The sequence below is a fragment of the Populus nigra genome, chromosome 4 (genome assembly GCF_951802175.1).
Source record: "Populus nigra chromosome 4, ddPopNigr1.1, whole genome shotgun sequence".
Classification (NCBI taxonomy): Eukaryota; Viridiplantae; Streptophyta; class Magnoliopsida; order Malpighiales; family Salicaceae; genus Populus; species Populus nigra.
In genome coordinates, this window is record NC_084855.1 from 22563265 (window position 1) to 22581658 (window position 18394).

General features: G+C 36.3%; 1 protein-coding gene across 7 annotated transcripts in view; it reads left to right on the forward strand.

Annotated features, from left to right (window-relative positions):
• Positions 1 to 487: 487 nt before the first annotated feature.
• Positions 488 to 18394, forward strand: part of LOC133691990 (histone H3-lysine(4) N-trimethyltransferase ATX1-like) — a 31295-nt gene continuing 13388 nt past the window's right edge. The window contains exons 1-27 of one of the 7 annotated variants that reach the window (XM_062112627.1): positions 491 to 1278; positions 1540 to 1591; positions 1673 to 1747; positions 1856 to 2075; positions 2751 to 2874; positions 2989 to 3093; positions 3717 to 3919; positions 4034 to 4081; positions 4160 to 4252; positions 4413 to 4510; positions 4973 to 5143; positions 7215 to 7358; positions 7642 to 7689; positions 7990 to 8107; positions 8184 to 8249; positions 8322 to 8383; positions 8628 to 8684; positions 11256 to 11342; positions 11593 to 11661; positions 11789 to 11987; positions 12335 to 12619; positions 12739 to 12800; positions 12886 to 12963; positions 13152 to 13247; positions 13517 to 13620; positions 13691 to 13837; positions 16527 to 16905. In XM_062112627.1, the coding sequence (XP_061968611.1) occupies positions 692 to 1278; positions 1540 to 1591; positions 1673 to 1747; positions 1856 to 2075; positions 2751 to 2874; positions 2989 to 3093; positions 3717 to 3919; positions 4034 to 4081; positions 4160 to 4252; positions 4413 to 4510; positions 4973 to 5143; positions 7215 to 7358; positions 7642 to 7689; positions 7990 to 8107; positions 8184 to 8249; positions 8322 to 8383; positions 8628 to 8684; positions 11256 to 11342; positions 11593 to 11661; positions 11789 to 11987; positions 12335 to 12619; positions 12739 to 12800; positions 12886 to 12963; positions 13152 to 13247; positions 13517 to 13620; positions 13691 to 13832 (3393 nt within the window). In that variant the 5' untranslated portion in view covers positions 491 to 691 and the 3' untranslated portion in view covers positions 13833 to 13837; positions 16527 to 16905. Of the gene's footprint in view, positions 1279 to 1539; positions 1592 to 1672; positions 1748 to 1855; positions 2076 to 2750; positions 2875 to 2988; positions 3094 to 3716; positions 3920 to 4033; positions 4253 to 4412; positions 4511 to 4972; positions 5144 to 7214; positions 7359 to 7641; positions 7690 to 7989; positions 8108 to 8183; positions 8250 to 8321; positions 8384 to 8627; positions 8685 to 11255; positions 11343 to 11592; positions 11662 to 11788; positions 11988 to 12334; positions 12620 to 12738; positions 12801 to 12885; positions 12964 to 13151; positions 13248 to 13516; positions 13621 to 13690; positions 13838 to 16526; positions 16906 to 18394 lie in introns of those variants that run through there. The other 6 variants (XM_062112625.1, XM_062112629.1, XR_009841774.1 and 3 more) reach the window with 6 other exon arrangements.

Here is an 18394-nt window from a genome sequence, read left to right on the forward strand (position 1 = left end):
ATTTTCGAAAGAGATTCACGTTTTTATGAAAAAAATCACCCTATCCCTAGAATAAAGATAAAAAAAAAATGATAAAAGAGTAATATAATAATTACACTATTAAAATAAATAATAAACTAGTCTTGTAAAATCAACAACAGCGTGAGCTTTTTGTTAATAATTACTTCAAGTAAATAGTAATTTGCTATAACACGTCCTCACGTTTTGGGTCCTAACGAAGCAGGACCGGCGAACCCACTGGAAAAACAGTGAAGCTCGAGTCGGTCAGCACGCTGGTCAATCCAACCAATGAACAGATCGCCCAAGAACAAGTGCCAACTTTTGAGCCCCATACCTAAATTGAAATTCCCAAAACATTTCAGGACTATTTTGTCATTACGCTAACAATTTTTCATAACACGATATCTGGCACGTGCAAAAGTACTTTGCCAGATATTGTGTTATGAAAAGTCTCCCTCCAGTCCCCAAAAAATAAAATAAAGAAAATATTAATAAATTAAAAAAATCAACGAGGCATTTGATTAACAGGCTCACTGGCTTTCAGACCTCTCCCTCTCTCTCTTGTAGTGCACACGGCGGGCGGGAAACTGATAATCTGGGAACATCCTTCCCTCCAAACCCTAACCCTAACCATAACGCTTCTTCTTTCCTTCCTCCAAATTACAGACAGGTCAGGTTATCTTCCTCACTCATGGCACTTCTACACAAACCGCATACAGAAGACAAAATCCACAAATCACCTCTCGATTTCGAAGAAGAAGAAGCCGGGGGCACTTCTATACGCTACGTGTCGTTGGACCGCGTCTACTCTGCTGCGTCTCTCTGTGGATCATCCAACGTCATGTCAAAGAAAGTAAAAGCCCGGAAGTTTCTTCCCAACCACCATCCACGTGTCAACAATCCTCCTTCGTTACTCTACGTTTATTCTCGCCGTCCAAAACGACCACCCCGCCCTTCGTTTCATGATTCGTTGGTTTCACGCGCCGCTGAGCCTGAGCTGGCGGTGAAGAGTGCGATTTGTGAATTTGAGGAGGAGCCGATGATTGAGTTGAACAAGGAGAAGAAGAGGAGAAGGATTGGGAGTAATGAGTTGCTGAGATTGGGTGTCGATTCTAATATTCTGCTAGGGTTTGATAGGCCTCGTTTGAGGGATTGCCGTAATAATACTAACAATAGTAATAGTAAGATTGGAAATTTTAAGAGAAAGAAGCGTGATTCTCTGGTGACAAATTCTGATAAATTTTCAGCCCTTCCAGATACTAGTAAAAGATGGGTCAGGTGGGTTTCTTTCTTAATGTAATAATTGTGATGAATTTTAGTGAAAATTACTGACAAGATTCGGCACCAATGTAGATGTTTTTAGTTATTAGAGTGGTGGATTTTGGATTTTTATGATAAAAGTCTTAATGTTTTTAAGCTGCATTTTAGGTTTTGAGACAATGTAGCATAAATTTTAAAAATTCTTTGCATTGGCCTCCAAATTGTTTCTGATTGTTCATGTGATTTTTGTTTAATGTGTGTAAATTATGTCTTCAATAGGTTGAATTTTGATGGTGTTGATCCAAAATTGATCGTTGGGTTGCCATGCAAGGCAAGCTTATGCTTTACCTTTCTTTGTTGATTTATGAGATTGTCTTTTCCGTTATGTGCATGATAAAACTGATTTTTACAGGTCTACTGGCCACTGGATGCTGATTGGTATTCTGGACGTGTTGTTGGGCACATTTCAGATACCAACCGATATAATGTATGGCTTGATGCCCCATTTGTTTTCTCATTTAAAATTTGAACTGCTTTAGAATTATAAAGAATATGTTGGGATGCTATTGTTGATGAGAAATGAACTACAATGCAGATTGAATATGAAGATGGAGATAAAGAGGATTTGATGCTTTCAAACGAGAAAGTAAAGTTCTTTATTTCTGGCGAGGAGATGGAGCGGCTGAACCTGAGTGTCTGTGTAAAAAGTACAGATGGTGATAGAAATTATTATAATGAGATGGTTGTGTTAGCTGCCAGTTTGGATGACTGCCAAGATCTTGAGCCTGGGGATATCATATGGGCCAAACTTACTGGTCTGCACCAAATTTCTCAGATTTTGTCTTTGGGTTTTTATTATCTGTTTTCACTCTTTGCATACATTAGCCATAAACAACCAAATACATCTCAGAGATGCTCGGAAATATCAAGGTCCTGTAACTCATATGAATTGCGAGCTAAAATCTTATCCTTTTTCTTTAGATTAGTGTTTGACACCATATGATCAAACTGTTTCTTGTGTGTGCCTTTGCAAACATATTTTGACTGCTTCCAACATGCTCATCTTGATTAGATCATCCTCTATAGTTTCAGGGTCAATGAAAACCAATGTGCTGGGTTAGAAAGACAATTGATTGAATGTATGGTCATTTTACTGGCATAGGGATCAAGGGAATTACAGAAAAGGTTTACCAGGCAATAAAAAGAAAAGGAAAAGGAAACAAGATCTATGATTTTGTTAAGAACTTGTTTTAATGCATTTGAGTTTGGATGGTCTTGTTTGCCCATGCATTAGTGAGCCAGGATGTCAGTGGAAAGGATCATTTGCATTTATTTGATTCCTACTCTCATGTCTGGGCAGTTTTCTGCTGTTATGTACATGCAGGTTCTATCATCAATTAATTTGTCAAAACTTTGTAATTACACTATAGATAGATAAATTTACCCTCTTGGTTTTACACCAACTATATCTTTTAATTGTTCTAGTGCAGGTCATGCTATGTGGCCAGCAATTGTTGTGGATGGAGCACTTATTGGTGATCATAAAGGCATAAGCAAAAATATTGGAGGAGGATCAATATCTGTTCAATTTTTTGGTACCCATGATTTTGCAAGGTTTGTTCTTCCTCTAAGTTTGTAGGAGATTTTGTTTGTGTCAATCACTGCCCAGTGTGTAGGACATCTATTTCTCTTTGAGGTTGACTTTATATTTTATCTTTCTACTACCAGAATTAAACCAAAGCAGGCGATCTCGTTTCTCAAAGGACTTCTTTCTTCTTTCCACCTAAAGTGCAAGCAACCTCGTTTCACTCGAAGCTTGGAAGAAGCAAAAATGTAAGGTTGATTTTAAGGGTTCATTTCTTTGAAGTGGCATGATAATATGGTGTTTCACACTTGAGTACCTTTTATTTAACCAGAATTGTCATCATGTCCCTGTGAATGTGAATCCTTCTAGCTGTATAGGTATCATTGCTGAATTCTGTTATCAATTTATCAACATGACATGCCTTTTGTCACTTGTTGAGTTGGTGGAGGTTATTATATCAGGGACCATATTATCTTGTGCCTGTCTCCTTGTGAGATAGCATGTATTACTGTGGTGAAACCTGGGGAACAGGGTTGCATGCGCCAATAATGCTCTTGATGTAGCCTTTTAATGGCTCCACAATTGAATTGTTTTCTATATTGAAAATCCTTGGAATTTTGTCCTGAAGGCATGATGATGCTCAGGCCCTAAAGTTGGTTATCAATGTTGGATCTCTGCACATTATATTTTTTTGGCCTTCACTTCCATTATCACTTTACCTTCTTCTTATCATATTTTTACCTGAAATATCACTGTATACACTCACTTGGAACAGCTATAATGTGCAGTTCTTTTAGAGAACCGTGAGAATACTTCAAAATTTACATGCAATGTTAGGATCCTGATGCAGTGGGCATTTTGTTTTTACCAGGTATCTCAGTGAACAAAAGCTTTCGAGAAGAATGCTACAGCTGCAAAATGGCATGAAAGCTGATAGCTGTGAGAGTGCGAGTAGCGATGAAGGGAGTACAGATTCAGGAGAAGATTGCATGCAAGATGGAGGGATTCAAAGGATATTGGCTAGGCTGGGTACTTCTCCATATGTAATTGGGGATTTGCAAATAATAAGCCTTGGTAAGTTTCAGCATCTGGAATTTTCTTGTTCTTCTTGTGTTTGTTTTTTTTAGCTTAAGACATGATTGAAAATGTCTTGTGCATTTCATTTCATCACCTTTTTGTTCTTGATAGCAACACAGTGCCTGCAATATCTTTCTGCTACTCGACTGGGGAGACTGGGTATTTTGCAATATGCAGTTAATTTATGTTGTGGCAACCAATCATTTACACTTATAGACTCGTACATTGTCCTCACAGGAAAGATTGTCAAGGATTCTGAACATTTCCAGGATAACAGATTCATCTGGCCTGAAGGGTATACTGCCTTGAGGAAGTTTACTTCAATAAAAGGTGGTTATTTTATAAATACATAGTGGGACTTTTGTGTATCACATCTTTTCCACCATAATCTCATTTCTCTGAGATTTTTGTTTTTCATTCTCTGAGTCATCTTGATTGTATTAGTTCCTTGACTTGTTCTCTTTTTTGGTTTCGACTTTGTGGGGTTCAGATCCAAATGTTCGTATGATATATAAAATGGAAGTGTTGAGAGATGCCGAGTCAAAGATTCGGCCTCTATTTAGAGTGACATTGGATAATGGAGAGGAGGTCAGTTGTGATCAACTAATCTGAAAACCACAAATACATTACAAAGTCATTCTCCTATTTAACTATTCCTTGTCTCATCTTGTTAAATGATTCTTTGTACTATACATCATAGGTTATAACCACCTTTTGCAGGTTGCTACTATGCACTTCTCATGTAGAGATAAAAGATGATTGAGGAAACACAAACTTTGTATGGCATCTTTTTCAATGGCATTATAAAACATGATATAATGGTCCCTCATCCTTGAGAGATAATGAGATGGGAATGGGATAGAATAGATCTTATCAGTGATTTTTTGACTTGCTTGATATTGGCATGTTGTTATCAATAAATTTCTTCCTACCCATCAAACCTGAAATATGATTGGCATTCCATCATCATTGCTGTTGCTTGCTTGGCTACATAGTGTCAAACTTGCTGAAAGAGTAGCAGCTGAAGATATTTTTTTTTTATTGTTGCAGATTAATGGATCCACTCCAGATGCTTGCTGGGATAAAATATACAGAAAAATCAGGAAGATGCAAGATGGTAATTCTAATGGTTTTAGCGCTGAAAGCGGAGGAGAAAGAAAACTCAAATCTGGTTCTGACATGTTTGGTTTCTCTAATCCTGAAGTTATAAAACTACTAAAGGTTTGCCTCTTGGTATTCAATAACCTTAAAATTTTCAATGGTTGGCCTATTTTATATTGATGTCAATTTTTATCTGCTGCCATTGTGTCGGAACCTTTTCTGAATTACTCATTTGCTAGCCAAATGGATAATGAATGGTCTGGAGTGAAATGTTGTTGATAGTTTCTGTCAAGATAGAATTCTACTTTTGCCATTTTGCATCTTTGCAATTTGATTTCAAATCATTAGTATAAATCTCAATTGGATTCTGAAACTTCTTAGTGTTTCAATTAATGGTTGGAGAGGAATGCTAGGATTTTTAAAAACCAGTTCACTTCAAGACAATTGTTATGGGATAGGTAATTTTCCTTTCTTCTTTGTGGTGTCATGCTGCAGGTGTTTTTAGGGGAGTTTCTTTTGCTTATTCAGTGGGATTGGGCAGCTCTTTTATGCAAGTTGTTTAGCTTTATTATTTGGGAAGGATGATTTATTCTCCCTTAAGCTTTTGTAATTCCTTTTGCTATTAACACAATATTCGGTTATCTAAAAAAATTAATGGAGTGTTAGAGAGTTGTTCTATCACTTTTTTTTATTCATCTGAAGAAGAAAATTTGTGAAATTACAGTATGGAGAAAGGAACATCCTCTGAAATAGAATATACTTTTTGGTTGCCTCGAAGTATCATCTCATCTATGGTAACATTACACCTCCAGATCTCCTAATGTTGAAAACTCCGGGAAGCTAAAATAACCATCCTGTCTCCTAATGGTTCTTCGAAGATAAATTTGCTCTTAATAATTCTGGAATTTCTCTCACCCACACTGTCACCACAAACATGTTGCAGCTCCAAAGAATCTTGGAGTGCTTCTCTCCCGAATGCCCACATAAATGCACTTATTGTGTTATTCGGTAATCAAATTGCTTGCATGTTCAATAAGGGTCTTCTCTGGAATCCACTTGGGAAGGTCATGTTGGAATCAAATAATTAAAATAGATTGGTTGTTGAAGCTGAGTATGAGTGGGATGTGAATCATAATGGGTGGAACTTCAGGGAAGCTAGTAATGCTTATGGTTGGGGTGTGGAACTTGAGAAGAGGATGGGAGCACTTCTCTTTTGTTCGCTTTAAGCTAGGAAGAAGGAATCTATATTATTTTGGCATGATTAATGTGTGGAAGAGGTCTTCTAAAATAAATCCCTTTAACTTTTCCAATCGATTCTGGATAGAAATGCTTTGATGAGCTCTTGTTGAGCTGTAAATGATGGGTTTGCTTCTTGGAATGTGGTTTTTGCAGAAGGGCACAAAATTTGGATCTATGGCTGAGTGTGTGTGTGGAGTTTGGGGTTTGCTTTGACCATTAAATAATTTTTCACAAAGAGAAGATCTTAGTGATCCTTTTTTTTTACCTGTAACAAGGCAGCCAAATGTGTTAACCATCTACATTGCACATGAGCTTCTAACTTATGATGTGCAGGACTTAACAAATATGTCACAGTAATTTACAGAATTATCTAGACCCAGACTTTCCTGTGATGTGATTAGCTTATAATTACAATAACTCCTGTAATTCAACAAATTGTTTTCTCCTTTCCCTAATCCCCAGAGCAAGAAAACCTCAAATCCACATTTTTACCATCGATCAGAATTCCTTAGAATCACAAATATTCCATCATTCTCTGAGTTGGCATGACACCCACTATTGATAGATTAAAACTTTGCTAAAACTATGCTACACACATCTAGGATAAATTCTTGTTCTGCTATGTTGTGAAGTTGTTTTTAAAGGGACTGGTGAATTTAACTTTTATCTTCTTATTCTTAAATTGGATCAAGTTCCTTGAATTTTCCTTTGCAGTATTGAGATGTTTTGGGTATTATGCAATATACCACCATTTCAAAAGTTTTGGCCTCATCTACCTTTCTTTTTGCTCATTTGATTTCTTTAAAGTGTTGTTCTGTTTATTTTCTTGCTCGTGGAAGTTCAAAGGTGTTTTGAGCTTATGGTGTTATTGCATACTTGCAAGTGTCTACTGTTCAAAATCCTTTTTTTTTTTAAATTGTAACTTTACTCTAATTTCCAATGGTTCTAACAGGGATTATCAAAATCCATACATTCTTCCAAACTGTCTACGTGCAAGTTAACATCCGAAAGATATCAAGGCATACCTGTTGGTTACAGACCTGTTCGTGTTGACTGGAAAGACCTTGATAAGTGCAATGTCTGCCATATGGATGAGGTAAAAGCCAAACTTCTTCCCATAATGCATGGATGGAACTAGTTTGGTTGGGCAGCATGCTTACTTGCTACTTAACCACCCTTGCCCTGTCACGGGGAATGAAAGAACCATGAATGAAAAACTCCTAAATTCTTCGATCGACACCATATCTTTCTGACTTGTCTTGCTTTCTGGGCATCTTTGTCTTCAATTTTCCCCAACTATTGAAATTCTTCCTCTTCTTTTTCTCTGACTTTGATGCTTCCATGGTTAGAAATTTCTTATAGCTGCTCTTTGTTTTCAGGAATATGAAAACAATTTGTTCCTGCAGTGTGATAAATGCAGAATGATGGTAAGGGTTTCTATACTTGTTTTTCTACAATCAGTTTCATGGATTTTGCATGATGGGTTGTATTATGACTGCAGTTTTTTAAAATTGACAGTGTTTTCTCATCATCTACTGTTAGGTAAATAAGCAGCATACTTAACTTTGTTTACAACACTTTTTCCTCTTCCTTATTGGAGTGACATTACCTTTTGTTCTATCTGATTTCATATCTATAATCCATCTAGTCACGTCATCAAGTTAATTTTATATCTATAATCCATCTAGTTGCGTCATCAAGTTAATCAGAATTTGATGTCTGCTCAGGTCCACGCCCGATGCTATGGGGAATTAGAACCTGTTGATGGTGTGCTGTGGTTATGCAATTTATGCCGACCAGGGGCTCCTAACTCCCCACCACCATGCTGCCTTTGTCCTGTTATTGGTGTGTGATTGTCTTAGAACACCTTTCTTATAAGCAACGAGTGATGTTACTGAATCTGTGAATTGATTTCCTTCAGGCGGTGCTATGAAGCCTACAACTGATGGGCGCTGGGCTCATTTGGCTTGTGCCATATGGATTCCTGGTTAGAATCTAATTTACACCTTGTTTCATCTTTCCTTGTGATGGCTTATATTGACGCACTTATGTGCTGCAGAAACTTGCCTATCTGATGTCAAGAGAATGGAGCCCATAGATGGGCAAAGTAGAATCAATAAGGTACATTGGCTTGTTATTTCAGTTTTGCATTTTCTTGTTCTATAGAATGTCCATTTGTGGTGGGTGTGGGTTTATTCTTTATATTTTACACGCTGTAACCTAGTAATTCTGAGTACTTGTTGGTCTACTGTAGTAATCTAGTATTGCAAGTTCTTCTTGACTTCAGAATCACTACAATATGATATTTTGGGTTCAAGCAATGTGCATGTGTTTTCCTTCTAATCTGGCTTTTGTGATTGACTAGGATCGTTGGAAGCTCTTATGTAGTATCTGTGGCGTAGCTTATGGAGCTTGTATCCAAGTAAGCTCAAAATTAACCCAAAGATAATATACTTGTTAATATGCGTTGTGACTTTCTGGACAGGTGCTTATGAGTAGCTTTCCTGGTTCCTTTTTGGTGTTCCCTATTCGTATGTAGCTATTCTTGTTTAAACATCCTTATTTAATTTATTTTGGCACATTTGCAATAGTTTTATCATTTTCTGGAGCTCACAAAAAATTCAGCACATCTTTAAAAAGCTCTGAATGACCAGCAGAGAAAGCTAGGGACTCAACATTCCTGAATTGAAATCTTGTGAATGGTAACTATGTCTTCCTACCGGACCATCTTTTATGCTAGTGAGATTTGTATTGTAATTGTCACAGCTGATGCGCTGCCTGCCCCATCAACTATTCCAAAAGTCGCACTGTTAACATGATCGGAAATATAAGAAGCCTTAGCCCAACTTTTTAGTGAGACCATGAATTCTCTCTCAACTACTGGCTACTTAATGTCCCTTTTTTGAGAAGGATGATATTCAGTTCTCTAATTAATGTTGTAAATGAAATACACTTATTTGAAGGGTGTTCAGGTGATGCTATCATCTTTATGGATCTCTACTTTTTCCGTATAAAATGTAGCAAATTAATACTCTTGGATCTTCACCACTGAATTTCAGTCATGAAAAATGCATTAGAAATTTTATTTAGTTATTTAAAGAAAGGGCAAGCTGTGACATACAAATGGAAAATTCTAGATGTGAGCTTTGAGTTGGAAGAAACTGAATGGGATCCTAACATTAAACTTAAACTATCAAGAATCGTGGCGGTATTTGTATTGCTTATTGTAGTTTCTTGAAGAACTTTCTTTCTTATTTATTCAATTGTTCTGATTACAAGATTTATAGTAGAAAAGGCCACCAAATTAGGAAGGACACAACATCAAGAAGTCAAATTAAAGAGCAGATCTCTAGGGTAGAAAATAGGAAACAAAAACTCCTAAAAATCTGAAACAATAATTCCAGATTTTATTTGCAATATCACTTTCTATTTTATTTTCTAATAATCCGACACCCCCCTCAAGTTGGTGCATAGATATCTATCATGCCCAACTTGCTTATAAAGAACTCAAAACAGGTCTAAAGAGTCATTTGGTGAAGATATCAGCTGTTTGTTGAGTAGATGGAACAAAAGGCATGCATAGAACTCCACTATCAATCTTTTTTTTTTAAATTTTTTATGAAGTGTCTGTCAATCTCTACATGTTTGGTACGATCATGTTGTACTGGATTTTGTGCAATACTTATAACAGCTTTGTTGTCACAATACAACTTCATTGACATATTCATAGACACTTGCAGCTCTTTAAGAATTCTCTTTAGCCATAACATTTCACAAACTCCATTCACCATAGCCCTATATTTTGCCTCAACACAACTTCTTGCAACCACATTTGTTTCTAACTTCGCCATGTAACCATCAAATTTCCCCAAACATAAGTACATTATCTTGATGTGGATCTTCTATCAATGACTGAACCTGCCCAATCTACATCAATGTATGCTTCTATTGTCTGCCAAGTTGTCTTATGAAAAAGCAAACCCTTGCCTGGTGTACTTTTCAAGGATTCGATAAACTGCTTCAAGATGTTTTGCATAGGGTGAGGGCATGGATTGGCTTGCTAAACTCACAACAAATACGATATCAAGCCGTGTATGTGATAAGTAGATTAGCTTTTCCACCAACTTTTGATAATGTGTTGTATCAACTGGATCGCCTTCTTTGTCATCACCAAGTTTCTGATTAGGATCTATTGGGATACTTGTTGGCCTATAACCACTCATCCTAGTCTCCTCAAGATCAAGAACATACTTTCTTTAGGAGACAACAATCCTTTTTTTTGACCGAGCAATCTCCATTCCAAGGAAGTACATGAGAGATTCTAAATCTTTAAAACAGTTGGTATAAAATTTTTCCTTGGATTCACCTTTTTACATATTCTAAGATGAATACTCTTATAAAATATCAACTATGGATGAAATAAGAATGAATTACTATGCTGGAAAATGAAAGCTTACAAGGAGAATGGGGCATCCTCCTAGAGTATAAAGTAAGAATAAAAAATATGGCAATTTCTAGTCTTATTGAACATTAATTTCAGAGATATTGGAAGTTCTTGAATCAGAATTTTGTAAAGGTAGTAAAACTATCATGTTCCTTAATAATTGCTGTGAAGGAGATTGGTCCTCAAAGACCTCTGCTTCAACCAGATACTGCAAATAATTGCAAAAATTGTACATCTTCAGAAGCCTTTTCCTTCTAGAGCTCATGAAGTGTTTCCATGCAATTTCCTCTGTTTTATTCAGGATCTCTGGAGATTCTCTAGAAATATCAAAAGCCTGTCCGTCCCACATATCTCTAGCTATATTGGGTAATTTAAGAATAGACAAGTATGCATCTTTCCACTATCGTGACAACTGGCACATACTAGGTGATAGGGTCTTGTATAGCTATCTAAGAAGTGTATATTCTTATGAATTTCCCACACTTAAATTTCTGGAGATAATCATTTAGTACAAGTTGAAGTATGCAGCTACAACTTCTTTTTCTGCAGATGCCTTCTGGAGCTGAGGGACTGGTTGGTCATTTTAGTTTCTGTTTGGAATTTGCTTTCTCACAAAGGGCTAACCTTTTCTACTGGGTGCAGTATTTTTTGCCATCATCAGCTCTTTATAGTTCATTATTTATGAAAACAATTAAAGAAGGCTAATATCTGAGACCTTTTTGCCTAGCAAGAGAAGGATAAAATAGCTAATTTTTAATACCATTTTATCTAACGATTCACTTGTATCTTATCATCCCTTGCCCTTTTCCTTTCTTTCTTTCTTTCTCTCATTTTTTTTTTGTTTAGTACTTAGTTGTAACCCTTTTGAAATGCTTGTTGTATACAGTGTTCAAATAATACTTGTCGGGTAGCATATCATCCACTTTGTGCACGTGCTGCTGGCCTTTGCGTTGAGGTATTATTTATCAAGCATTCAGAGATTTGTGCTGTGTTTGCAAGTGTGCGTGCTCATTCTCATTTTTACATGTCCTTGGCTGCATGTCTGCATTTATATATTTTATCTTTCTTTTATGATTGCATAGCTTGAGGATGAGGACAGACTCTATCTCCTTTCTCTAGATGAAGATGACGCAGATCAGTGCATTCGTTTACTTTCCTTTTGCAAGAAGCATAGGCAGCCTTCTAATGACCGTATGGTCACAGATGAACGGGTTGGTCGAATTCCTCGTCGGTGTTCTGACTACATCCCACCGTGTAATCCATCTGGCTGTGCTCGTACTGGTACGCTTTTCTGTATTCTTGTGTGGTTCTATTTGCAGTACTACAAGGCCAATTACTTCGTAAAATATTTATTTCCTACTCTTTGACTTATGTGTGTGCAATGACGTGTTTGTGAACCTTTTACCCATCTCCACTCTCTCTCAAGCATGCCTTCCTTCGGGCTTTGTTTCCGGTCTTTGAGTTGGCAGCAGAGTTTTATCTGAACTGTTAATAACTTTGGTTGCATATAGTAGTTGCATCTTTTCTGGCAAAGTTTTCCTTATTATATGTGTAGCTGCTTTATAGAATCTATCAGTTCAAATGTCTGAATAGTATTTTTGTTTATATCTTTCTTTTTATCCTTGCAGAGCCTTACAATTATTTTGGGAGAAGGGGGCGGAAAGAACCGGAAGCCCTCGCTGCTGCATCCTTGAAGCGATTGTTTGTAGAGAATCAGCCGTACTTGGTTGGCGGTTACTCTCAACATGAATCATCAGGATGTACAATTGCTTCCAATGGACTCATAAAGTCTGTCTTCTCTTCTAGTCTTCAAAGGCTAAAAGCCTCACGGCTTAGTGCTCCTAGTAACATTCTCTCTATGGCTGAAAAGTATCAACACATGCGGCAGACCTTCCGCAAGAGATTAGCATTTGGTAAGTTGGTATTTTAAATTTCTATTTGAATTTTCCAGTTTATTTGAAGGAGCATTTGGGACTCTACATGGTTGTTGTTTTTTTTCTTTTGCTGATCATTAAAACATATCATGCCATAGGCAAATCTGGAATCCATGGATTCGGCATCTTTGCAAAGCATCCACATAGGGCTGGGGACATGGTAAATTAATTTGCTGATGTGATATGATATTTCTCTTTTCGACTTGTATTTGGAATTGATTCTTTACAAATACATGATTTTTTAGGTGATTGAATATACTGGTGAACTTGTCAGACCTCCAATAGCTGATAGGAGAGAGCGCTTTATATACAATTCATTGGTGGTATGTTTCTATTGAGAATGTTGCCATTGTCCATACTCTTTGTATACATGTATTTGTCATCTAGCACAACTACAAACTATCATCCTAATACTAATGTGATTATTTCTGAAAGGTTGGCTTACTGTGTTGAAGTCCTCTAGAAAGCTGTTGAGATTGAAGCTTACCTTTTCTTTTCCTTGTTAATGTAGGGTGCTGGGACTTACATGTTTAGAATTGATGATAAACGAGTAATTGATGCCACAAGGGCTGGAAGTATTGCTCATCTGATTAATCACTCCTGTGAGGTGTGTATCATCTGTTCATCCTGTTTAATAGCCTTTCTATTGGATATGAAAATATGTATGAAAAGGTCTATGCCATATATGATTTATAGAAAAGCTTTATGATTAAGTTATGACTGATAAATTTATCCAACTTTATAGCATTTTTCTCGCTTTAACTTTTCAAACTTGCTTGAAGATGAAAGGTCACATGGATAATATGCTTCTGATATTGCTATTTATTTCTACATTTGCTTTACCAAATGCTATATCTCCTTTTGCTCTTTTTGCAGCCCAATTGCTATTCGAGAGTTATAAGCGTTAATGGTGATGAGCATATAATTATATTTGCAAAGAGAGATATTAAAAGATGGGAAGAGCTCACATATGATTATAGGTTTCCCTCGACTCCTATGTGACAAAAGTTCCTTTTTATTCCCCTGGGATGCTGACTTCATTTCTTTCAGATTTTTCTCAATTGAAGAAAAACTAGCATGCTATTGTGGCTTCCCTCGATGCCGTGGTGTGGTTAATGACACAGAAGCTGAGGAGCAAGTGGCAAAGCTCTATGCTCCACGCAGTGAATTGACAGACTGGAAAGGAGAATAAAAGAGGTGAGCAGAATTAAAGGTCTACTTCGTCTGTTTGCATCTCTTTCATGTTTGTTGAATCCAGTGTGGCTTATTAATGCACAAAATACAAGGTTGATAATACACGAAAGAAGGGCATGTACAATCACATGAAGAACCCAGATAGTGATATATGCACCACTAGGTCATAGCGGCATGAGAACATTGTGTAAGTTATGTAACTTGGATGAGAAAGCTAAATAAGAAAGGAGCTTGATGCAGGACAAGTTTGGTTTTTGTCCCACAAAGGGATTTGTGGTGGGCAGTGGATAATTTGGGATTTTAGGTGAGAATCATGGTTAGAGTTTGATGTGTGTGGAATTGGTATTGATTAATGATGTCTTTTATAAAAAAATATGGGATTGTTATTGTAGCTGTAAATAGTAATCCGAGGTTACTGTAGCAATAAAGAATAGAGTAGCAGGAAGAAGGAAGGGGTGCTAGGAAAAAAGATGAGGATGGAAGAACATGTTAAAAGCATTTCGACGTAGCTGACTTGGTCTTATGTTTTCCAAGTTCTAGCTTTTTAGCTCAAGTAGTTCTATTTTCTTGTAGTGCGAGCCAGTATATGTCTAAGTGGTCGGGATTCTTTAGCAATATATTTATAGTGTCTTCGTTAGTGGTTAGTTATTCAGGAAGTTCTGCAGCATGTTTCTGTAACTTTGTTATCCTAGCAAGTCTATTTAGGTGTCTTCTGCTGTGTTTGAATTAAGAGAGTTTGAGTTGAATGAAAGTTTATTCAGAATTATGAGACTGGTCTACCTCTGCCTCTTTTTTTCTAGCAGAGAACACATGGCCTCTACCCTCAAACTCAACTAAAATACTCCGTAATTCCATTACTCAAAGTTCTTTTAGTCAAGGAAGAAGTGTCCATGGTAGATTTATTCTGGTGGGAAAAGGATCAGAAACCAAAATGTTGAAGAGATGTTTTTTTCATTTCAATGAAAGCATTGAATCCATGAGTTTGTGGGGTACGTCTAAACTGGTTTAGTCCTGTATATACTTCTAAGAAACCTGGTGCCCAAGCGTATGAATTTCCCAAAGCATAGGATACTTAGATTTATGAAACCTACTAATGATGTGCTGCTACTTGTTGATTATTTTTGTTCTCCTGGGTGCTGAATGACCACCCGAGAAGAATTGAACACGTTGTTACTTTTGCTATTGTTAAACTATCACATATGCTATCTTCTGCCATTATGGTGAGAATGCTAAATGGCTTGGATGATGGATTTCTCCCAAGGTAGCAAACAAAACTAAATCCTTTCAATTAACTTGTAATTCACAAATTGAATCACAACAGGCACACTGTGATACGTATATGCTTATCTGTTGTGATTGTGCTCTTGAGTTCCAAAGAAACATGCTCTTCTACAATGAAAATCTATAGTTTGAAATCACATACTTTACAAGTACTTCAATTACTTTCTTCTATTTCTTGGAAGCAAAACATGTTCTTTTGTATTAAAAATGAAATGGTCTTTAGCAATATACTCCCTTTGTCCCATGTTTGTCCATTAAGCAAAACTACAAAAAATTTAATTTATTTATCAAAGGAAAAATATAACTGTAAAAGAGATAAATTAGCTTTTAAAACAAAGGGAATGAGGTATCCTCCTACAAGTAAAGCAAACAAAAACAATAACTGAAACATTTCTAAGCATTAGCTAAAGAAACTCCTTATGAAGCCTTTCAAAAGGAATATCATACTATTCTATCCCAAATCACTTTCATCAATTATATTCAATCCTGAGAAGTCATGAAGCCCTATCAAAATGCACCAAAGTCAACACCACATTTCTTATTTTCTATTTTAACCTCATCCAATTCATTGAAGTTCATCCATTTTTCTCCTTAGTGTCATATGTCTCTCCATGCCATGTCCCAATTCAGTATAAAGATGTGTAGGTTGATAGTAGAAAATATAATTTTATTAAATCCAACGAATATGAATTCAGAATTGGTGAAAAAGAGTAAGGATATTAATGTAGTGTATTCCAGTTAATTTATGGTCCATGCTTAGTTGAGTTGAGATGTACATTTTAATTAAGTGTTCTAGAAATATATAACCATGAATTTCAAGTAATTATGGGAATAAGGCAATCAACACTTCCTTTAGCAAGAATTTTTTTTGGTTGCTCAACTAAACAAATGAGGTTTAATTGAATCAACTGTAATTCACTTTGGGTCAATAGAGATTTTAAAGGTTGTAACAAAGAAAATATTATTGTTACTCCTCAAGTTCTTAGAATATTTGAATAAATGCAAGCCATGAAGCAAGCACTATTGGGAACTTTGGGATAAGTTGGTGGTAGATAAAATTTCTGAAGACAAGGAATATAGCCATCGAATGTCTCATGGTCTCATCATCTCATTCCATGAAAATTGATCCCATCCACAGATGGGCATGCATTTGCACTACCACACTCGTGTGTCTTCAAGCCTTCTTTGTTGTATTGCCCTTTTATCTTTCTCCATTCAGTGCATGCTGTCAAATCTTCCATTGTATCTCATTTTTGTCTGGTTCAATCTTATTTTTCTTGCTTTTTATTTTTCCTCTTGCAAATCCTTTTTCTTTTTTTGAGATCACATCACTCTTTTGGCAAAATGCTGCTTGAGCAGAGTTTCCCTTTGGCACCCTGTACTGATAATCCTTTCCAATTCCTTTGTGCAGAGATTTCTCAATTACCGGATATGCCCGTGTGAAATCCTTTTGAAGACTGATTGTTTCCTCTTCACAATTTGCTCATCTAGCATACCAATCTGTCAATGCTAAAGGGTCATGTTCTTTTGTTTCCATGGTCCTATAATCTTGTACTGTTCTCTCATCTTACAGCCATAAAGAAATATTAAGTGATTCAGCTTCTTTTCCTCCCTGGTTCTTTCCCCACTTTTGAACCTTGATTCACAAATTGAGATCTCACTTGTCCATAAAATATCGTAGTTCAGCTCACAGGTGGGCACTTTGCCTCACACTGTAACTTTACTCAGGTACACTAATATTTATGCAATTAGATATAAATGAAATCTCACCCTTTATTCATCCATTTCAATGATCTGTCCCAACTTTTGATTTCTCTTTGCATTTCTTTTTATAATTTTGTTGAGGCTTTTCGTTTTTCAAGTTTGCAATTTATCATTTGAAAACTTTTCTAACTAAATATTGGTTGCCATTTATGTTGAAATTGGATTTTCATAGATGAAGGCATTATCTGTATTAGCTATAGATTGCATTTATTGCAAGACATTTATTAATATTTGGCCACAGGGAATGCTATCAAAATTAGGCCAATGCCCGAGTTCATTTTCCTGAATCTTTCTAGGCTTAAGCTACAAACTCTTTTAGTAATTTCTCTGGAAGCAAGTGAATATTATCTCAAGCAAATTTTATTTTCAATTGGCTTCTCATGTTACGGAATCCTCATGCATTCTTAATTTGGAATGGATAATCCAAGTCCGGATTTCTTTGGCCTCAAGCTTGGTGTCCATTATATTCTCTTTTGTTTTACTGATCCTGCAAGCTCTGAGCAGGTTGCTCCTTTCACCGTTGGTGATTGATATAGAGTGATTTTTACCTTGTTTTTGTGCTCCGGAGTTGATCTTGGGAATCATGAAAAACGCATTCGTGAGTCACAAAATGGATTCTAAGATATTTGGGAGTTGTAGTGCATGTCAGTTTAGTAGTGCTATTGGTGAACTCCAGGAGGATACAATCTCTCTGTGATTATCAGTCGACTGGAGGAGTGTCACTGGAGTACACTATATGAACACTTATGAGTCAGGACTAACATAACGCGAGTCGTTTCTTGCATGTTGTGATTGCTACAGTGGCATTTGTGGTTCGGCTGGAAATTTGATGCATCATGAACACACCAAGCTGATTGGTATTGGGTTCTCGTTATCTGTTTCTCTGGATTTTTGCTCACTCTAATAAGAAGAAAAGATACAGCAGGCGATCATCTTATTTCATCCCCAGCTGCTCTGGCCACAACAATGGCACAATTTGCCGCACTATCTATGAAGATTCCCAAGTGTTTACTTTGCTGGAACGTGTTGGGGACTGATGCATGAAGATTGGTGTTCCCGATTTAAGGAAAAATAGACCTGGAATAACTTTAATGAGTTGGAAAGTCAAATAGGGCATGTGATAAAAAGAGATTTAAAGCTAAAAAAGAAAAAGAAAAGAAGCATCTAAGAAGAAGCCAAAAAAAAAAAAAACAAAAAGAACAAAAAGTGAAGAGAAAGAGAGGGGTTGGAAAAAATTTACAACTTTGTAAATTTTGCTCAATTCATTAAAAATTCATTGTGATGTCAAGAAAAAGAAAATTACATATAGATAATAAAATTCTAATCATAATTAATTTGGGCTTAAACCTAATTAATAAAAGTCTAATAAAATAATATAAATTGAAGTTCGGGCTTGGATGAGTTCAATCTCAAAAAAAAAGAATCGGGTTGGGTCACTTTTCATCGTCGATGATCAAACACGTGTAAAACTTTTTTGAAATTGGAAGAACTTGATCTCATCGAATATAGTTCAAG